Source organism: Empidonax traillii, unplaced genomic scaffold (assembly GCF_003031625.1).
Source record: "Empidonax traillii isolate 1590-97213 ecotype Southwest subspecies unplaced genomic scaffold, ASM303162v1 scaffold38:size1800464, whole genome shotgun sequence".
NCBI classification, from domain to species: Eukaryota; Metazoa; Chordata; class Aves; order Passeriformes; family Tyrannidae; genus Empidonax; species Empidonax traillii.
This window is the reverse complement of record NW_020955231.1, coordinates 1,633,830-1,654,658: the sequence shown is the minus strand read 5'-3', so window position 1 is coordinate 1,654,658 and position 20,829 is coordinate 1,633,830. Positions and strand designations below refer to the sequence as shown.

Below are 20,829 nucleotides of genomic sequence, written 5' to 3'. Positions count from 1 at the left end.
CTGTAAAAGATTATGAGACTCTTTCTGCATGCTTCTGCTTCTGCTGCACTCTTCAGATGTATAAGTCACCATCACTTCAAAACTTGATAGCAACCCCCTACTTCGGAATCACCATAGCAACTCCAGACTGCGCTAATACTGTGGACAGTTAAGCCTTCTGATGCCTTAAGAAATGCTTTTGATCAAAGCCACCAAGGAAAGAGGAGCCTAGATTTAATGCTGCAGAGTAGTGCTCCAGAAAGTTGTATTCGGGCTAATATTTATTAGGAAAACACAGGGGAGGTTAGCTGTCATTTACAAGCAGAATTAAAGCCCATATTGATGCTGGCCTGTATCAAGCAGAGTTTTTGTTTTTGTCTGCAATTGCCTGCTGTCCCTCTCTCCTCCAAATTCCCTTTTCAGACCACCAATTGAAAACCTAAATAAATTAATGCCTCCTTAAGCACCATCATGTTTCAGAAAAATAAAATCCTTTGAGAGGACAGATTTGTATATAGCAGAGTCCAGGTGTCATTAAGCAAGCAGTAGATTTCACACAAAAGTGAAAAACTGGGTAGCAAGCATTGGCACCAAGATGGTCCCCTACTTAACTTCACTTGTGCAAATCACTCAGCTCTTTGGCACCTCTCTGAATGTTGGAAAGCATGTAGAGTAGAGCTCCTATATTCTGAGATATGCATATAATGGAGGGGAGGACCTGTGAAGGATCAGAAATTACTACCGTGATGGCTAATTCAGACTCTGACAGACATAGATGTCTCATATACCAAACATTGACAAAATACACTTTACAGAGATATTCAGGTTTAAATTATACAGGGATGTACGTTTCATCTGTGTGGAAAGTGAATTTGTAGTATAATTCACAGAAATGAAATCGAAATACAGCATATGCTTTCTATGAAAGAAATTAATTGAAAATTCCTACTGACTCCAAGGCCTAGGTATTCTCAAGGATACAAGAAAAATATATCTGTAATGTTGATCTTTTTTTTTTTTTTGCATGTTCAAAAGGTTAGATGGAAAGTTCCTTTGAGCTTAAAAAGATGGGATAATATCAGTGGATTTTTCTTTCCTTCCTTCTCTCTTTCCCTTCTTAATCAGAGGACAGTAAATTTGTGGAAATCGACAAATCAAATTCTGCATATGCAGCTCAGCGTGAACACCTTGCTCTTATCCAGAGACTGTCTCGTTCAGAGAACGTACTCTATGGAGCAAACCTGGAAAACCTTTCAGCTGGGATGATGAGCAAATCTTGTGATAACCTCAGTGTGGAAACCAACAACAGAACGAGAGACAGAAGCAATCTTGGCAGGTAGGTTTGCTTTTCCCTCTAAATGTGTGTAAGAATACTCAGTCATAGACTATATAATTGCAAACCTCTGTGGTAAACTATGAGGCAACCTTTTTTTTTTTTTTAAAGTTTTTATTGTGGTCACAACAAAAGTCCAGGGGCTCCATGGTGCCAGCAGTAGTACAAACACAGGCAGGAAACTAACAGACTAACAGATAAGAACTTGAAAAAGAATGACATTTAAATTTGTACCAGACTCAGGAATGAACCATTTACTGGGTTATGGGGAAGTATAAAAATAAGGAAGAATAAATGTAAAATCTGTCTCTGTATCTTCTTGGGAATGGCAGTATCTGAACTAAATGCACTAGGGAAGCTGTTTTTTCATCAGGAATGGAGGAATCAATTTGATTCCTAATTTGATTCCTCCTGTCAATTTGATTCCTCCTGTGCAAATCATAAGGAACAGTACAAGAACTTCTCTCTCCTTGTTTGTGTTGGTACATTCACCTGTGTAGGTGGTTACTATAGCTGCACACAGTCTCGAAGCCTTTGATGAATTCTAGTGGCTTTTAGAATACTTAGAGTTAGAACAGAGCCAAGAAGAACATGAATTACCAGGAAAATTTTCAGATATAGTTTTGTCTAAATGAACAGCAGAGCTAAATGAATCATGATGAGGCTATGCTCTGTTTTCCTGATGCCTGCACTCAGCTCAGAGAAAAACACAGGGTGAAATCAGTCATATGAATGGTCTAATGGCTGCTGTTATTTGGAAGCAAATGCTGGCAAGGATAAATTACCTCTCCCCTACAATGAAATGTGTCCCAGAAAATCAAAATACTTGCTGAAAAGATATAAACATGTGCCTTCCCATCTTGGCTCTGGCAGACTGACAATGAAAGGTGATAAATACCTTTGCTGATTTGTTATTGTAACATACCTTCATTCAGGTCCTTATCAGGCCTATCCCAGTCAGAGATGCACATCAATTTGAATGAAAAGCAAAGGAGTTATGACTACCTCTCTATCCATTCAACTCAGAACACAATCAGTGGTAAGTATAATAAACATAAAGAGAGACAGTACCCTTCAATATTTATTGTTTCAATATCAGGAGACCAAGATATAGTTTACTTACAGATTAAAGAATAGCCTTTTGAACTTCTGGTCCTGGGAATTAATCCAGAGTTTAGCAAGACAAGCTGTTTTCTTCCCTTTAACTCCTTCTTTCTGTCTGCATCAGTGGTAAGGGACTTCATGATAAAATTATTCTATAATGGTGCCTATTGCTCTACAGAGACGTAGTTCAGTACTCCAGACACTCTTGTACAGGGCAGTGTCCCTGTGCTCAGAGGTCGCTTTGGTTTGCAGTTGAGACCTGCAACTCAGTAAATAATGCATGAAACAGAATAGGCTACAGGTGCTCCTCTCTTTTTGCATCTGTGTGACACTGACTGGACTAAGGTGTGGATATCTAATTTTCTAACAGAAGCTATATTGCACGCACACAGTGAGCAGATCTATGGAATATGAAGCTATGCTTAATTGGTTAGTCCATCTTAAAATTAGAACTTTACTTCAAAAACACTGTGGCAATTGCACAGTCTTAAGTTGTGTTAACAGTACAGAAGTCACCATTGTAATCAGTGTTGCTTGGATTGCACCTTCAGAGCCAAAGGTGCCCACAGGCTAGAGTTTCCAAAGGAAGCCATAGGAGATTTTGTGTCCAAATCATGGCCAGGTTCAATGGCCACTACATGCCCGACTCTTTAAACATCCTAACCTTAATAAAAACGTTGCAGAAAAATGTATAGTTTCACAGAAAGGAATATTACAGGGAGAGCTTACACAACTCTGTACACAGACTTTTCTAAAGAATGAAAACTTCTGAACACTTGTTTGAGCTTCCTTCCTGAGTTATATTAATTCTAAAATAGTGGTAATGTTGAAATCGAGGACAAAATATATTTTAATTTTTGGAGCTCCAGTTTTGTACAATATACGAATCTACTGTCTCCCTGCATTAATCTACATTTATTCTAGCTGTTCTGTTTCTGCAGCACCTGCATCACCAGCCATCCAAAAGGAAGTGTTTCTAAGTGGTCTAGAAAGAGAAATCATTTGTGTCAGCCTAAAACGTGACCCTAAGAATGGATTTGGTAAGTAAGGAACATATTCCTGGGACTAATAGGTCCTGGTGCTAACACTGATGCTTGCTGCGTCAAGCTGGGCAAGACTGTAAACTTGTTCACCCCATTTATACTTATTATAGAGAAAGATTACCAATCTTTGTAAAAGATTTAGAATTTCCAAGACTTAAAAGCACATAACTCAAGACCACTATGTTTTAAGAGGACTAACTAAGGCCACAGAGATCAAGGGGACCAAGTGCTAAGAGTAGAATGAAAGGAACATGGTTTTAGTTTTGTATCTGAAATACATATGTACTGATTTTATTTATCTTAAACCGTATAGGTTTGCCTGTGAGGGTGCAAAATATGTACACAAGCTCAACATGAATGTTTCTCAACTTTTGGATTGTTATTTGGATAATAATCATCTAGTTATCTAATACTGTAGTAACACTGTATCCTGTTCTTGTGGATGAGTTCAGAGGACCATCTGGTTTCACAGCTGACCATTAATACAACTAAAAATCAAATTTCTAGATGGTGCAGGTCTGTAGGTAATATCCTAATCCCAAACCCAACTATTACAGCAGTGAGAAGAATATATTCTGAAATAGGCAGAGCTAGGATCGTGAAATTGAACTACTTGACAGTAGATTTAATTTTCTTAGATCTCTTAGATTAGAAGTTTACATGGGGCCCTCAGGTTTCCTGGCTGCATGATGTAGAATAATGTTAATAATTATCTAAAGAGCTTTTATACCAACTTGCTCCTGCAGGTGTTAAACACTGCAGATCCACCTAATTTATGACTCTTACAAGAAAGTAATTGGGAGTCTTTAGAAGTAGGAAGCCAGGAAAGCATTCTTATTGTGAAATTATGTTTAAATAGCGACCAAAGTCACTAGCACAGTTTAATTATAATGCAAGTTTAAAGCTCTCCCAAATCAAGACCTTGATGCCATGTAAATCAGAGCTCCCCATTCCTCAGACAAAGTATAAAACTTACACCATTGGAGTAAGAGCCTTTTGTGTTCCTAAGGTTCATCTTTTCTAATGCTGCCAACATCTCTGCATTCTCATGCTATCTCATTTTTGCAGGTTTTGTAATTATCGGAGGAGAAAATGTAGGAAAATTAGACCTTGGTATCTTTATCGCTTCAATTATCCCTGGAGGACCTGCAGACAAAGCTGGAAATATCAAACCAGGTCATTATCCTTAGTTTTTAATTAGAATTAAAATACTTGCATAGTGCAAAGTTAGCTACTCTGGATTTATTTCCTTATTTAGATGTACTTTGTCTCGGTTTTATCCTTTTTTTTTTTTTTTTATAAGGAGGACGACTCATCTCTGTGAATAATATTAGCCTTGAGGGTGTTTCATTTAATACTGCAGTTAAAATCATACAGAACTCTCCTGATGAAGTGGAGCTCATCATCTCTCAACCCAAAGGTATAAAGGCAAATGCCTTTGCTGTATCTGGAATGCTAATAGTTAACTCAGGACACTCCTATTTATTAGGCACTGGGATGTAGTAGTAGGTTCTTGCTACTCAGTGCCAGTTATAATAACCGTGCCAGCAGTGAAAATAGTCAACTCGTAGCAGGTATCCTGAGATCTGTGTCAGTGTGAAAAAGTCTATTATGGCCTCCATTGCTGAACATAAGGGAATTTTGGCATTTTTTTCTCTGATAGAGAGTCAGTCTTCTGCAGTGACAAAGCAAACACATTTCTGCACACTTATAATAGCAGTGCTCCATTGTATGGTGACTAACTCATTTTATGGATCAGATTTCACAATCAGTTGAAATAGGAAATTACTTTGTCCTCCTGTTCTGGTGTATAGCAATATTTGCCTTCAAGTTTACTTACATTCAGCAATGTTTTATTTTGGTATGGCTTTACAGACTTGTATGAAGAAGGATTAAATGAAGAAAAGATTCTGTCAGGAGGAAACAGCACTAGTGGATCTGAGATCTCTTGTGTAGACAGTGGGAGAAAAAAGATTCAGGATTGTCATACAGCTCTCCCCAAAGAACAAGACATAAACATAGAGGAACTTGAGAAGACTATTTCCTGGAGTTTAGCACCAAAATTGGGCTCTAAGATTCCAGCTCCTTCAGCTGATAGCCTGGATGCAGAGGTAACTGAGATTTTGATGCTGCTAAGTAATGTTACGCCCAGCATATAACAACATAGCAGCTATTAAGAATGGAAAGTAACTGAGAAATTAAAAACTTGTGAAAAGGAGAATGAAAACCTTGGAATAAATTACATTGGAAATGTCCAAATTAGAGACATGTCTGAAATATGTGAATAGGGAAACTGTTTTAAGAAATGTTATTAAAAAATTTCCTTCCTTTGCCAGTGGAGGCACAAAGTTTTGATTATTTTCTTGAAATATTTTAAGTTCCCAGCCAATCAGAGAACAACAACATTTTATGACTAATTTCCTACTATTAGACATCCTCCCTATATATACTCAGCTTATGCACATTTAGACAGATTGTATTTTGAGTAACATTAGCATAAGCTTCAGATAATATCAGAGATATAAACCGTATCATTCCAGGTTTGCAGTGACAGCAGGATCAAACCCTTTATACCTTCTGCAAATGCTCTCTTCGTTTTTTTCTATCTCCCCCCCCTTTTTTGTTTTTAAACTGGGATGCTGTAATGTCATTAGTGTTTATATTTTTGAGACAGGTAGCTGAATCTGCACATTTACCATCTCCATCAGAAACCAACTCAAAGGAAATCTATACAGTGGAGCTTCTTAAAGAAGATGGGACTTTTGGAATCAGTGTGACTGCAAGTGTTACTGTTAATCTTTCATTTTGTCTGTCAAACTGTTACATGACTGAGAACAAAGGCTCTGCTCATTTCCCGGTTCTTACCTGCACAATTTGTGAAAGAAGTGTCCTGGCATAAAGCACATGGCAGTACAAAGCCTTTTTGTCCTTACTGAATTTGAGAGCAAGGTCTACCACTGAAAGTGGAGTTTGGTCAGGGAGGGATATGCAGACCACAGGGGACCATGGCAGGGCTCAAGCAGGGGCCACAGGCTCTGTTTAATTGTTGAGAGCCCCTGACATGGCTCTGGCCTGTGCCTCAACAACCAGGGCAACAGAAGTCATCCCATGCTGGGGAGCTGAAAGATTTGCTTTGTAGGCTCAAGATAAGCTGTGCATCTCACTCTGAAGGCCAGAGGAAGGGCCCTAGACAACTTTATTTTGTAATATAAGGAAAACAGTTCTCTGTATATTTAGAGGACTAGGGAAGGCAGCAGTGAAAACCATCTGCCACATTTGAATAATAATTGCTTGTCCTGCCTATGAAAGTTGAATTTACCCCTCCAGGCTGAGATGTCTTCACAGTCTTTGCTGAAATTGAGTAGGAAGCAACAGCTGTTCCATTGCCTGAAGAAGAAATTTAGGGCTGTTTTTTCATCTGAATTCGGCCAGAGGATGTAGATGGAGAGAACGTAGTTCTTAGGTTAATCTCAATTTTTTCTGAGCTGCACAAGTTGAGGTCCATTCTTTATATATTGTCTAAAAGGTTAATAATTGCAGAATGGAAATTGCATAGCTTAGAGGCTGGGCAGGAGACTAACTGAAAGATGCAACCCCATCTTTATGTGAGCATAGGGAAAAATTTATAAACATTTAGTTAATGTTTCTATATAGCCACACAGAAATGCATTGCATTTTCCTGAGAAAATAAAACAAGATTACTGTCTACGGAAGTGTGTTACAACTGGACAGGGGTTTGGAGTAACATCATCTTTCCTTTTTCTCCTATATTTAAAAAAAAATGTAATTGCTGAAACAGTTGCTTTGCCGTGCATGTATAAGTTGCTTTGATTTTTATCACAGGAAGAACATATGAAGACTCCACTCTAATCTGTGGGCATATGTTTTGCAGGGTGGAATTAACACTAGTGTGCGTCACGGTGGGATATATGTGAAGTCAATTATTCCCAGAGGACCAGCAGATAAAGATGGACAAATAAAGATAGGTAACCTGTCTGGCAGTAATACTCTGGGCTGCAGAACTCGGTGATAGTGCAGACAATGAAACACATTTGGGATTAGAGATTTTACAACTATGAAATGTAATATGCAGTCCATTATTCCTCAGCCTGTCCCTGTACTACATGTAGATATCCCACTGACAAAACAGAAGCCTCACACCAAGACTGTAGGGTTACTTTCTGTAGGTGCCATCAGGCTACTGACTCTGACATCTACTTTCAGTGTTACTGGTATAACCAGATGCTATCACTGCATTTACTTAGAGAATACCCTGGTATGTTTTATGTGCTAGTTACAGAATGCTGTACAACAAGCAGTATTGCTTTCCTATGAAGTAATAATATTAATTTGACACATGTAAGCATGAAGACCTACTGTAACATGGGTAGCCTCAAGGTTTACACTCTCTGAACCTGAACATCAAAGCATCTTGACCCTTTTATTTTTTCTTTTGCCTCAGGTGATCGTCTGCTGGAAGTAGATGGCATCAGCCTCTGTGGCATCACCCACAAACAGGCTGTGGAACACCTTAAGAAATCTGGCCAGGTTTGTACAACAGCAGTGCTCAGTAAGATACACAGTAGACTAAACTGGACTTAGTATAAAGCACACTAGCAAAGGAAACTCACCTCCCACTCCCAACTCATTCCCCCTCCAACCCCATTCTCCTGAAAAGTGAGAAGACTTAGGGCTCACTGTGTACTGTGTAACTGTAACCTTTTCATCATTGTTTTAGATTGCCAAGCTGGTTCTAGAAAGGGGAAACTACCAACTGGCAGAGCCAGGTGTGACTGCTAATGACAGAAAGGAGGACCAATGTGCAGCTGTTTCTGTGGCAACATCCTTCATAGATGGTACCAAGGACTTCTGCTTTCTGACAGATGGTAAGTGATAAAAAAGGAACTCAGGGTGACTTCCTACAATGTGCAAGAAAGGAATGAATGAAAATAATTCTGTGAAATTTCTGTGGGTTGGAAGAAAAACTGTAAACTGAATAAAGTGATTTCTGATGTACTTTTAGAGTTACAGTTGCTAGATGTAGATGAACTTATCCTAGGCATAAATACTGTATTTCAGACTTGGTGAGATGGGGCTGGCAAGGGAACGCCCCTGTCTGTGTTCTATGGCACTCTCAGGCAGGAAACATCTGTGCCAATGTGTTCAGGCTGTTACTCAGAGAGAGCATTGCCAGCACAACTGCTGATGCTGTGACAGTGATGAAGCTGGGGTGAACTGCTGCCCCAGGGCCAGGACTGGAGACTGCCATCACTTAATTTCTTTAAAACAGAAGATTCAGAGATCACTTTCACAGAATTTAGCCAAAAAATAAATGCTGTATCTTTTACTGAAGGTTGTCTCATAAACACTACATTTGAACCATACCTTTCCATGGGGAAGTTACTGCTCTACATTATTCTTAGGAGAATGGAATTCAGCTACAAGCATGGGATTTGGGAATGGCCTGATCTCTCATTCTCAAATGAAAGAGCAGCAGTTCCAGCTTATGCTGGCTATGCTGGAGATAAACTAACCTTGGGCAGCTACAGAATAGTAAAATTTATGCAATACTTACAGAAGAATGTCAGAAAAGGATAGCATGTGAACTCTTTATGTTGCTACAAAAGGCTTCTTGCTTTATGGGCTTGTACTAGACTGCAAACATAAGGTGGACTAGATTTCAGTTCTTCCTATTCTGCTTGTGAGATTTCAAGAACTTATGTAAGATAAAGGAACACCAAACTCTTCTTTTGCCATTACTATGAGGAGATCTACCTCTGCAGCACACAGGGAAAATGTCTGTTGAGAGTATAGCACATCAGCTCCTTAGGGGGTACATATGCCATGGTTCTCATTTTTTTTCCAATCTCTGCTTTGAACAGATAATACATTTGAAGTGAAATTAACAAAGAATTCTGGAGGCCTTGGATTTAGTGTTCTGCAAATGGAAGGAGATTCTTGCCAACACCTTGGAGGAGCTATTGTCAGGATCAAAAGACTGTTTCCAGGGCAGCCAGCTGAAGAGAATGGAGAAATTGAAGTTGGAGACATCATTTTAGCTGTGAATGGGAAACCTCTTCGAGGGCTTTTGTATCAGGTACCAGGCAGTACTATTACTGGGGCTCTGGATGGATAATAGGTTAATAAAGACAATGGGATGAAACTACATTTAAATTTAATTATCATGGGAGAGAGGCAGAATTTGCATATAATCTGATTTCTATGTATGATTCTTCTCTAGAACTCTTATGGAGAATTTCCTTCTAAAAAATTCTGAGAGAGAATTTCTTCTGCTATTTAATTTATAACATTCTACCACTAATGCATGAATTCTATTGTTAGAGGCACACCAGTTGTTAATTAGTTGGAATCTTTATTGTTGTTATGCATGATTAGAGCATTTTCCCTCTGTGGATCATTTGTGCTTTGTAATGTCAAGCAGATTCAAATGCCCCAGATTCAAATTTCCAGCAGGTGAGGCAAATCCAGTGTAACTTCTTAGCTGGAATGAAAAATTCCACACTTACATGGAGAAATTACATGGTAAAAGTAGGCTACATGTGGGTTTATTTTTTTCATCATAATATGGCACTTTGGGGAGCTGTGCTGATGTAATTGACTGAAGATGTGTCGCTGTCACGTGTGCTTTGAATGAATTTGTCCAAAAATTCCGTTTTCTTCAAGAAAAGAAAATGAATTAATTTAAACCTATGTGTCTGTTGGTGGAACAGATGTTTGTAAACAAAGCTGACTTTACTTGACAACTAACTAACTATATACACATTCACATATAAACTATGACAATATATGACAATCCTTCAGTAGCAAATTTTGGCCCTCAGAAACTGCTGAGAGGCACAAATACCAGGAATTTAGCATTCACAATAAAAATCGTCTCCATCTCAGTTGGTAAAATGATGTGTACTATAGACTGTGTTCTATGAGAAATATTATTTCTTCTTTCTGCTTAGGATGTCCTGCACTTGTTGAGAGGAGCTCCTCGAGAAGTTACGCTGCTACTTTGCAGACCACCAAAAGGTGTTCTTCCAGAAATTGAGCAGTTTGCCCTGGTAAGGCAAAGCTTCTGACAGAAACTTGCTTCTGTAAACCTGGAAAGACACTACTGTCCAGTCTTGAATAAGGCAACCTTCCCTTTTCTCCAAGGCCCTCTATTCCATTTCTTTCTTTTCCTGGCTTTAACTCATCCTCTAGAGTTTAACTGATATTTCCATAGCAAACAAAATAATACAACTCTTGCAGATATGAAACAGTCCAACTATTTTTGAGTCGCAGTACTGTCATTGGAGTGAAACAGCACATACCCAAGCAGGTCTTCTAGTGGTGGTTCTAAAAATGCTCTAATAGATCCTCAGCCAGAAGCTATTGTAACTCCTGGGCTTGGAGTAGCTATATTACTCCCTAAAGTGAGAGGAAGCTACAGAGCTTTCCCTATCCAGACTATCTCTTAACAAAGTTAAATAAGTGAAATAATGGTTTCAACAGGTTATCCAGCTTCCTACTGAGAGTTAGCAGAGTCTGCAGGGGGAAGAACAAAACACAAACAAAAAAACCCCAAAAAGTAGAGACTGCAGAGCTAAACCAGTACCATTAGATGTGCTAGCTTTCTGCTTGAACAAAGTCATAGACACATACACAAGTACTCTTAAAATGAACATGCATTTGCTTTACTCATGCTCCATGCAGAATGGTCTGCTCATGGTTCCTGTCCCACTAGGATTTATAGAGGTCCATGGGCAGACAGAAATGACTGTCAGAACCATCTCCAGATAACAAACTGTCTCCTGTTGCACCCCTGCAATGTGCCCTTGGCTGATTTCTATGGTCAGTGCCAGAGGGGTCAAGTCTAGAAGCTACTTCTACAGAATGAACAGCGTATAGACACAACATTGAGGCATGAGATGAACAGAAATTAAAAAAAAAAAAAGGAGTCTCTAGAAAATTTTTCATTGTGAACTTATGTAGTAATTCCAACTGGAACTTCCAAAGAATGTGAAAGATAAGCATAAAGACAAAAAAGTTACTTGGTGAGAGAGTACTTCCCTCTATGCTTTTCCCTTCCTTCCAGCTACCTTTTGATATTTTCTGATTCAGAAGCTTATTGATATTGCCTTTTCAAAATATTTTGTTCTTAAAGGAAAAATTATAGGAGATTAAAAAGGAGTTACACTAACCTTTCTCTTACTTTGATAGACTCCAGCACCATCTCCAGTCAAGGATTTTGTGGCAGAAATGCCAGGAGGAAACAGTATGGATCAGTCTACCAGTGATGGAGGTAGCACCTCTCCAGACCTGGAAGACTGCCTTGATTCTCCAGTGGCAGAAGATTTCAGTGAGCCTCCTGAAGATGACAGCTCAGCTTATGAAGAGCAGGAAGCTGAGTTTCAAGACAAGCCCATAGAGAAGCTCACAACATCCAGGGAGAGTTTCTATAAGTATCTTTGGAAGTTTCATCAAGAAGCTTCCAGTTCTCAAGTATTACACTCCCTAGAAGAAGAAATGAAGCAGAACTGCTACTCACCATGTGAATTTGGACTGGTCAAAAGGTAGGAAATCCCAAAATCTGCTCTGCAATCTTTCCTTTGACTCTTAGAATTTTGAAAGTGAATTGCTGAAGTTAAAGTACAGGGATCTCTGCTTCTAATCACTACTGATTACTGAAGATTTTGTTTTACCATCTTATTCTGACTCTCCTAATCTGCTTTCCCTATTTACTGTCATTTTATTAGAATTTTGCATAAGTATATTGCAAGACAGTTGTTGTGAGTGCTTCACTACTGTAATCATTTATGTTGTTCAGCTGAATCTAGTTGCCATTTGAAGTCAGTGGAAAGACTCCCGTTGACTTATATAGAAAGCAAATACTTTCTTATTTATTATATCCTCTTTTTATTTCAACCTTTTTCAGAATTGACTTAGGCAATTTTTTTCTTATTATGTGATCTTTTAATTTCAAATTTTTTCATAGGAATTAAAAAAAAAAATCAGAAGACAAACTGTGATCAAGGAGGAAAAAAAAGGTTATTTTCTGTTTTCTAATCTTCAGAAGCCAATAGCAGCCCTGAGACAGAGGAATTATACAATAAAATACAGTGCAAATGGATTCAGTCTCCTTTTACACTCTCTTGGATCTATCAGACACTGGCAAACAGAAGAAAATCCATTTCATTTTCATCATCCTTCCCAGTGCACAAAAATATAAAGTATCAGAACCAAGAGGATTTTCCCTTAACTTACAGCTTAATAATTCTGTTGAAAATTAATTTCTATTTTTCCACACAGTCTCTTGAAATCTTTTTGTTTCTTTTGACACTCATCAAGAACAGACCCAGACAGATATTCTAATGTCTAGGAATTTATAGCACTAGGTGACTGCAAGTCAAGTGGGGCCATGATGGCACTTCATAATTTTTGCTTCTCTTTGTTGAGAGGACAAGCTTCACTTGATTAATGAATGAAGCTCCTGCTTACATATCTGCTTCTCTACTGCTGAGAGCAAAACCAGCAGAAATACGGCTGTAGCAAACATATTTGGCAAGAGATACAGATTCATCAAAACTACATTTATTGTGGCAAAATATAAATTCCAAGAAAAGTTTTGGATTATTTCCAAGAAGGAAGCTCTGAAGTAAATGTTTTTGTTTGATACATTTTCATTATTATTTAGTTTGAAAAGGCAGCCAGAGCACTTGAAGATGGCATACATTTTAAACAATATTTTAAACATAATCTCAGTCTAAATGATCCTTCCAGCAAAAACATGCAAAACCCCTGGAAGGAAATAGGCTTTAATAAAAGAATTCCTTTTGATTAATGAAGAAATTTCTTCAGATTGCTCAAAATGCAATGTATATGCAAGTGTATAAATCTTCTCATATGATTTTTAGAAGTTCCCTGCTCGGAGTTTCACATGGAAAATTCCTTTCACTCTTTGTCACCATCAATAAGAAAAAGCTGCTTTGAAAAACTTCAGCCCATAACTTCCCCTGTGAAGTTCTGTGTAGGGGTATCAAGACTCCGAAAGAAATTCAAGCATCTCAGCAGAGCCCGTATGTGGGCCTGCAGAACCAAGACTCGTGTTATTTCCTGTGGTGATGTAGAACTGTGTTAGAAGCTGTGCTAAGATTATGCCACTCACTGCTGGCTCGTTGCCTTGAGCTTGTGTAGCTCTGCCAAACACCTTTCCTACCCTCTGAAGGTCAGTCAGCACTCCACTAGCATGTGACAGCTTCTATGACATCCACTTGGACCAACGTCCATTGAACATACTCTTTTCTTTCCTCTCTCCAAAAGAAAGGAGCAGACTCTATTTGCTGCTATCCTTAAACATTTCTTCTAATTATCCCACTTTTCTTCCACACTATTCTAAGTACCTTGTCCAGCTATTAAAGTAGAAACTGTCAACCTCATTCTCATCTTTGCTGTGCTACTGGAGATGTCCAGCTTCTCATTTCCTCCCTGCACAGACACATGCTACCAGACTAGATCGCCTCCCTCACTGAGGGCATACAGCACCAGCCTATTCATTTTCCTTACTTTCATCAGTATTTCAAAAATACCATGGAAGGCTACTATGTCCAACTAAAGTGAGTGTTTTGCTACTCTACTTTATAGCTTCCTTCTGACTATAGACAACTTTTGAAACAAGAGCTTAACAACAGGGATCGTCTGTGATTTCATACAAGAAACTCAATTGTTTTCCTTTTAGCTGTCCATGTTTGCTTGGGAGACAGTAGACAGCTCATTTTTTATGAAAGAACAAAAGATCCTGGGTGACTTAGATATGTAAAGACATGGCATCTGCTACGTGAAGCATTAGTAGATGCTATGCCATTTTAACTGTTTTTAAGATGAATGAGGTTTAGCAATATTTCAATAAGGATAGATATTAAGAAAACATACTTTGAAAAAAAAAGATGTTTCAAGCATTTTTTTGAGCTTTAATGGTAAATTTAATGGGAGACAATGTCATAGTAGTTTATAGGGTTCATTAATGACAACAGCCAAAACAATTTTACAAAAACATATTAAACACAACTTACATGATTGCAGTCTGGGCTGGAATATCAAAAGTGCTGAACACTTTGTATGCAATAGAGTGGAATTAAATCAATAATAATTTTAGTTCTAGTAATTGAATAAATCCATTGATTTCTTTAGGACAACTCATATGCGTCGAGGCTGACAGAAAGAAGTCAGGACTTACATTTTTCATGGAAAGACAGGAATCATTTTATGTTTCTAGTCTGCTCTCAGATACCAAGAGCTGGAGAAGCCAGAAATGTGGCTATCATTCCTCTTTCAAGAAAAATGCAAATATAAAAATTGTAGTAGTAATTTAATATGCAAACCACTTACCAGAAAAGTTAATGAATTCATTTATGGAAGATGAAATAATTAGTGATTTGGGCATTGTCTGATTGTTTGGGTTTTTTTTCCAAGAAGGAACAAAAGTACTAACTAATGCCTTAAAAAAAAAAACAGTTGGAAGATTTTGCCAAGGCATTTTTCAAATTATGAAAGCTTCTTAATCTTTCAAGTAGCTTAGCAAAATATTGGGGTTTTTTTCAGTTTTATACTAACATTGAAGAATTCAGACAGCAATTCAATACCATAACTAGTACTTCAGTTAAAGTGAAAATAAGGTCATGCATAAGCAGTAGACTTTTCAGTGGCCTTTTAATAAAGCGTACGGAGGAAAACCCCAGCACTGCAATCTTTTTATTTTCCAGCCGCATATTTAATAAGAGTCATGCTGACCTATCGAACACAAAATGTATGCCTGAAACTCTCTCTCTAACCCCTATTGATGAAGAGTATCTCACTGTCAGCTCAATGCCTGTGACCCCACTTTCACAAGGAGGAAGCTCCGAGACTCTCTCCGCAACCCCTGTGATCCCACAACCGCGTGTTTGTGGTCCCTTATCATCATCCCCGCCTGCTAGAGAGACACACGACAGTGACAATGAATGGGAGGACTTGGAGGAACCAGAGGAAGAGAAGGAAGAAAATGAAGATTGCGCTCAGGTTTGTGATAGGCACAAAATTATTAACAGATAAAATACAAGGGAAAAGAAACAACTTTAAGAGTGTTACATTCTTAAACTTTAACTCATTTTCTATGCTATTTCTACATGCCTTTTTTTTTTCCTTTCCTGAATATCCACAATCTTCAAATAAAGCAGACCTTCCACTAAGCCCACCTCTCCAGAATTCTTAAGCATTTGCCTTAAGGCCATTTCCTTGTTCTTGACATCTTACTCCTTCTCCAACTTTCCAGCATTCTGCAGTATTATTCTCAATGTGCAAGGGCTTAAAAGCCCTCTAGTAGCCTCTAAAATTCATTGGAGTCAGCTACTTGGGTTTTTTCTGTCATCTTTAAAGCCCGTGTGGAAAATCACTTTGTTACAGTGATATTACTGTAATGTTCTGATAAGAAAGTATGATCTTTGTGCTAATTATTATTCAAAATATAAGGCTCAGTCTCCTGCCAAATGCAGAACATTTTGCATTCCTACTGACACTAATGAGCTTTAAATTCCTATTAATGTGGAAGCACTGTGGACAAAATTTAGCTTCAGCCATTTCTTTCAGTGGGACAGTAATAGTAATAACAACAATAATCTCTGCACCCTGCTATTGCAATATTTGTCAGCTCAGAGGACTCCAAGCCTTTCTTTACATATTTCAAATGCCAAAATTCCAGGCCCAGGTGGCATTCTCTACCTTATTAGGCCCTATCAATCAATCAACATGAAGTCCACAAGGTAAAAAGAACGAAAATTAATTTTGAAATATGGTCAGAGAAACCCTCATGTGTACTCTTGTTTATACCACCTGAGAATCTGATTCCTATCTGCATATAAAACATAATGAAAGATGTTAATGAAGCAACAGAAAAGCCTACATCAAACATATCTTGTGCATGTTTTTAATAGGAAATGGAGATATTTGTGACTTTGACCAAGTCAGAGAACAACGGGTATGGATTCTCTGTAGTTCTTAACAAAGTGGACACCTGCCTGTATGTTGATGAAATCTTGAATGACCCTGCTCTTTCTGATGGAAGGCTGAGAAGGGGAGACAGAATCATTATGGTACAGTAACTGTTGTAGTTTATACAGGGGAGAAAGTATTTGCAGATCAATCTCATTTAGTTTTGGCATTCTTCCTTTGGTAGCATCCAGTTTATCACACATTAAGGTACGCAATTGCACATGAATCATGTAATAAATCTAATTCTGCTGACTTCAGTTGGATAAATTTCAGACTGAATAGATTTTATGACCAGGCAAATTACATGAATCATCTAGCACCAACGCAAGACAACTGAGACATTAAATGCCTTCCCAATTAAATGACACAAACTGAATTACTGTAATAAGATAGGTGACGTACAAAGGATGCAGAAGTTGATGTCCTTTGTAGTGGATGAATAAACTATTTTTTCAACCTGATTCATGTACAATTTGTTGCACTAGACTCTCTTCCTTGTTTTTTGCGAGACCTTGAGTTTCAAGAAAAAAAAAAAAAAGCTACTTTTATGAAAGCTCTGCATTCAGAAAAGTAAAAGTTCAAGAAGGAAATCTTACTGTATTTAAATTGTTGCATTCACTGAAATGAATACCACAGCAAAGCAGTTACATGAAAGTGAAAACTAATTTAAGTAAGTTCATATGCAAAACTCAGAGTGGAGGTAGAAGTACATGTGGTCAATGAGATCTATGACATGATTTTCCTTGTTTGTCATTTAGGTGAATGGAATTGATGTCACATCTTTACCATGCAATGAAGTCCTGACTTTACTGCAAAGCTCTCCTCCAGATCTGCACCTTGTGGTTGGTCGTGCTGACAGTGATCCACATCCCCCTATTAGGCCAGATGAAATTCCTGAAATTACTCTCACAAAAGGTGCCAATGGACAGCTAGGTGTGTAGTGAATACTGTGCTTGCTAATTTGGATGGGGATTACAGCAATCATAAGATAATCATAAGCAACTGTGGTCTTGAATCAGTATGATTCAGAGTGACCTTGACACCTTTATGGTCTCTGCCATCACCCATGAGCTTTATTTTGAGCAAGGCCTAAGAGGGAAAACTAATATCTCTTATTAGACCAATGAAGAGAAATTATCTTTGCATTATCACCCTATCAGCTGAAGTTTCTGGCAGACCTTCAGTCTCTTTATGTTACTGATATACATAAGTTGTGGATAGTTAGATAATAATGTCTAGTACCTGTGGAGATGCATAAAGATCTGTTTGGAGGGAAAGAAAAAAAAAAATAAAAAAAGGTAAAGTTTGAGAGCAGTGAGCCACAGATTAGGGCTACAGTTTGCTACTCAAAAAATCTCCACTTAAATCCTTGATTCACCACAGGCATAAATCATTGTGCAATACAAATAATAAAAGAAAATCCCCACAATGTGAGTATCTTGGTATTTCTACAGAATGTGGTGAGTACTGCACAGGGATAAAACTGTAGACTCAGGAAACAGTATGGCTATATTTGCTCAGGCTCAATATCCTGTTTTCAGGTGAGAAACTACCTTCTTCAGAAATTCCTTGAACGTCAGTGCACCATTCAGACTTCCACTGTATAGTTATCTTCTCAGTTGTCATAGGCCTCCTTTCCCTACCTGAAGACTGCAAAGCACTTAAGTGCTCTGGCAATGCACTGCAGCCACTGCTATGCAGCTCAAAGTTCTGTTGAAATGACTATTGAACATCAGGTGAAATAAAGCGCTACGGAATCACTGAAGCATAGAGATGGACAGCATCATTTAAGTTTTTCAGTACTTTTTCTAACATCTAAAGGCATTTCACTCTCTCAGTCCAGCTTGTATACCCCATCTTACTGGGACAAAACCGTTATTTATAAAGTCAGTGATTTATTCAGCCTATGTTTCAATGACTCACATCGATTCTGCTAGACTTTATGTCACTGACAGTGAAATTCAAAGCACACTTCCACAAAAGATGCTTTCTCTGCATTATTCTAGGCTTGAAGCTCACAGGAGGAGCTGGAAGCAAGTTACAAGGTATTTATGTGCTAGAAATAGTGCCTGGCTCTCCTGCCAGTGTGGAAGGCAGTTTGCAGCCACGAGATCAGATTGTTTACATCTGTGGACTATGGACTGAGGGCATTAGCCTGGAGGATGCAGTGAGAGTGTGTGAAGCTGCCACGCAGAATGTTCAAATCAGAGCCACAAGGTAAATCTGCACGTACTCAATCTCAATCCTAACGGTGAAGCAGGTTTCTAAATTTTGCATCAGCAAGTCAAACAATCAGCGCAAGACAAACTACAGGAAAAATGCTTTATCTCAAAGGTCTGAATTTTGCAACCTGATAAATAACATTCATAAAATGTCTTAAGTCCTTGTAATTACAACACAGCGAGTACAAGTAGATTCACCCAACACAAATGAGAACTCTTCAAATTTCACCATCCGAATACAAATATGAACCCTTTAACTGTGAGGCTGACCATCATTTTCACATATCTTGTTCTCTAGGGAAAATCTTTATATTTACACCACTATATTTACAGTCTTCTCCATACAATCTCAGATACACAACTACAAGCAAGAAACTACTTCTGATGGGAAATTCTGAGTTCCTTCTAATAGCCAAAAGTTTTAGTAAGGTGCTAAAATGCAGCATTTAATCTGCAGCATGTAACAAGAAGTCATCCCAGGCTTAAAGAATAACCTGCAGTAAAGGATTTCCCTCATTATTTCATGGGTGCAGTTTATGTTCCACAGTCTGGGGTAACACCAGCACAGGTCCTGCTGTGATACAGAAATAGGTTGATCTGAGGAACAGTCAAATATTAACCCAAAAGCATGTGAATAACTAAGTTACGTAACCAGAGTGAGTGATTATATGGCTGTCACCTCTGTTTTAACATAGTTCAAACCTTTATCAATGTTTTATTAACCTTCACTTGTCTAGCAGAAGAAGAAACTGCCGCCTCATTACACCTAGTCAGTAGGTAGAACCCTCTGATCGTCAGAATTTACATTCTAAGGAGACAAATAGGAGAAACACGGTAAAGGAACTTACAGAGCATTCGCACTTTACAGAGGGGTAACTGAAGCTGATTTCAAAATGTACCAGAAAGCAGTTCTGCTTTGGCACAGGTGATTTAACATTCCCATTTTCCCCCAAACCATTTAAATAAAATGCTTCACTACTGTTAAATAAAATAAAATATTTTTATATACTGATAGAAATGCTTTTTAAAAGAGCACCATTTACAAAATCATAGAAGCACAACTACAATTTATACAACTACCTTTCTAAAATATAATTTTAATATGTGCTTTACGAAGCATGCAGCTCTAAATAGCTCACATATTTCACTTTTTCTGCCCCCAGAAATGGCAATCCAGTGGTTCCTATAGAGCAGGAAAATAGTAAGTAAGGCTAATATTTTTGGGGTTTAGTTCAAAACTTTCTTCTGATTTTGAAAATAAACATAAAGTGTTGATTCATTGCATTTAAAAAGCTATTAACAAATTGTAACTTAGCATTCAGTATTTCTGTTACAGCCATTTTAAGGGTCTGAAGAAAACTCAGTAGCTCTGTAAAGACAGAAATAAAATGTATAGTTCTCTGTAAAAAAAAAAAAAAGAATTTTGCATAGTCAGTTTCTATTTCTAATTTGTTGTTATTAAATGGGAATTTTATGTGGTCATATCTCAACATCTGTTTTGACTGAAACTATTCCTTAACAAGTTTTCCAGCACTTTTTGAGCCACTATTTAATATGAGCCACTACTTCATCCTCTAGCCCACCTTTCAAAACTGTTATCAACAAACTATAGAAAATCAGAAACAGGCAGCACTGTTATTTCTCAGTTAATATAAGACAGTTCTTGTCAGGGATATTTAATACTATAACTGATACAAAACTTGAGTATACATCTTCACTACAAAGACTTGACCAGTATTGCTCTAGCAGTAGAAGGACCCTCAGCAAGCAGAGGTTGCATTTGCACCATGAGGTGGAAGGATAGGTATCACATCTAGGTCTCTGCATGCAAAGTGTGTTAGCTATGAAAGTAGGAATTCCAGTGCACATTTGACTGCAGAATTAAGTCAGGCCTAACCCCAATTTCATTTATCTGACTGGATATTTGAATTTTTTTTTTTTTTCAATCATGCAAAGATGACCTCAAAAAGTAACTCTGGACCAGAATTGTTCACATGCCTACACTCATCTGAATACTGGCATATGGTTACCTGAAGAAATTATTCCAAGTCAAGCTAGTTACAGATTTCCTACTCTACCACATGCACCCATGTGTTTGCTTTTATCAGCTGAAGCAGTTTACTACAAGACATGA

At 38.0% G+C, this 20,829-nt stretch overlaps 1 protein-coding gene across 1 annotated transcript in view; it reads left to right on the top strand.

Annotated features, from left to right (window-relative positions):
• FRMPD2 (FERM and PDZ domain containing 2) overlaps positions 1–20,829 on the top strand; it is a 72,101-nt gene that overhangs the window by 32,093 nt on the left and 19,179 nt on the right. The window contains exons 17-34 of the mRNA XM_027878130.1: positions 1,105–1,315; positions 2,248–2,351; positions 3,358–3,456; positions 4,528–4,635; positions 4,763–4,879; positions 5,335–5,570; positions 6,134–6,238; positions 7,352–7,445; positions 7,922–8,007; positions 8,198–8,345; positions 9,342–9,556; positions 10,431–10,529; positions 11,671–12,023; positions 15,210–15,504; positions 16,416–16,574; positions 17,232–17,406; positions 18,480–18,690; positions 19,859–19,896. Coding sequence (XP_027733931.1) covers positions 1,105–1,315; positions 2,248–2,351; positions 3,358–3,456; positions 4,528–4,635; positions 4,763–4,879; positions 5,335–5,570; positions 6,134–6,238; positions 7,352–7,445; positions 7,922–8,007; positions 8,198–8,345; positions 9,342–9,556; positions 10,431–10,529; positions 11,671–12,023; positions 15,210–15,504; positions 16,416–16,574; positions 17,232–17,406; positions 18,480–18,690; positions 19,859–19,896 — 2,853 coding nt within the window. The remainder of the gene's footprint in view (positions 1–1,104; positions 1,316–2,247; positions 2,352–3,357; positions 3,457–4,527; positions 4,636–4,762; positions 4,880–5,334; positions 5,571–6,133; positions 6,239–7,351; positions 7,446–7,921; positions 8,008–8,197; positions 8,346–9,341; positions 9,557–10,430; positions 10,530–11,670; positions 12,024–15,209; positions 15,505–16,415; positions 16,575–17,231; positions 17,407–18,479; positions 18,691–19,858; positions 19,897–20,829) is intronic.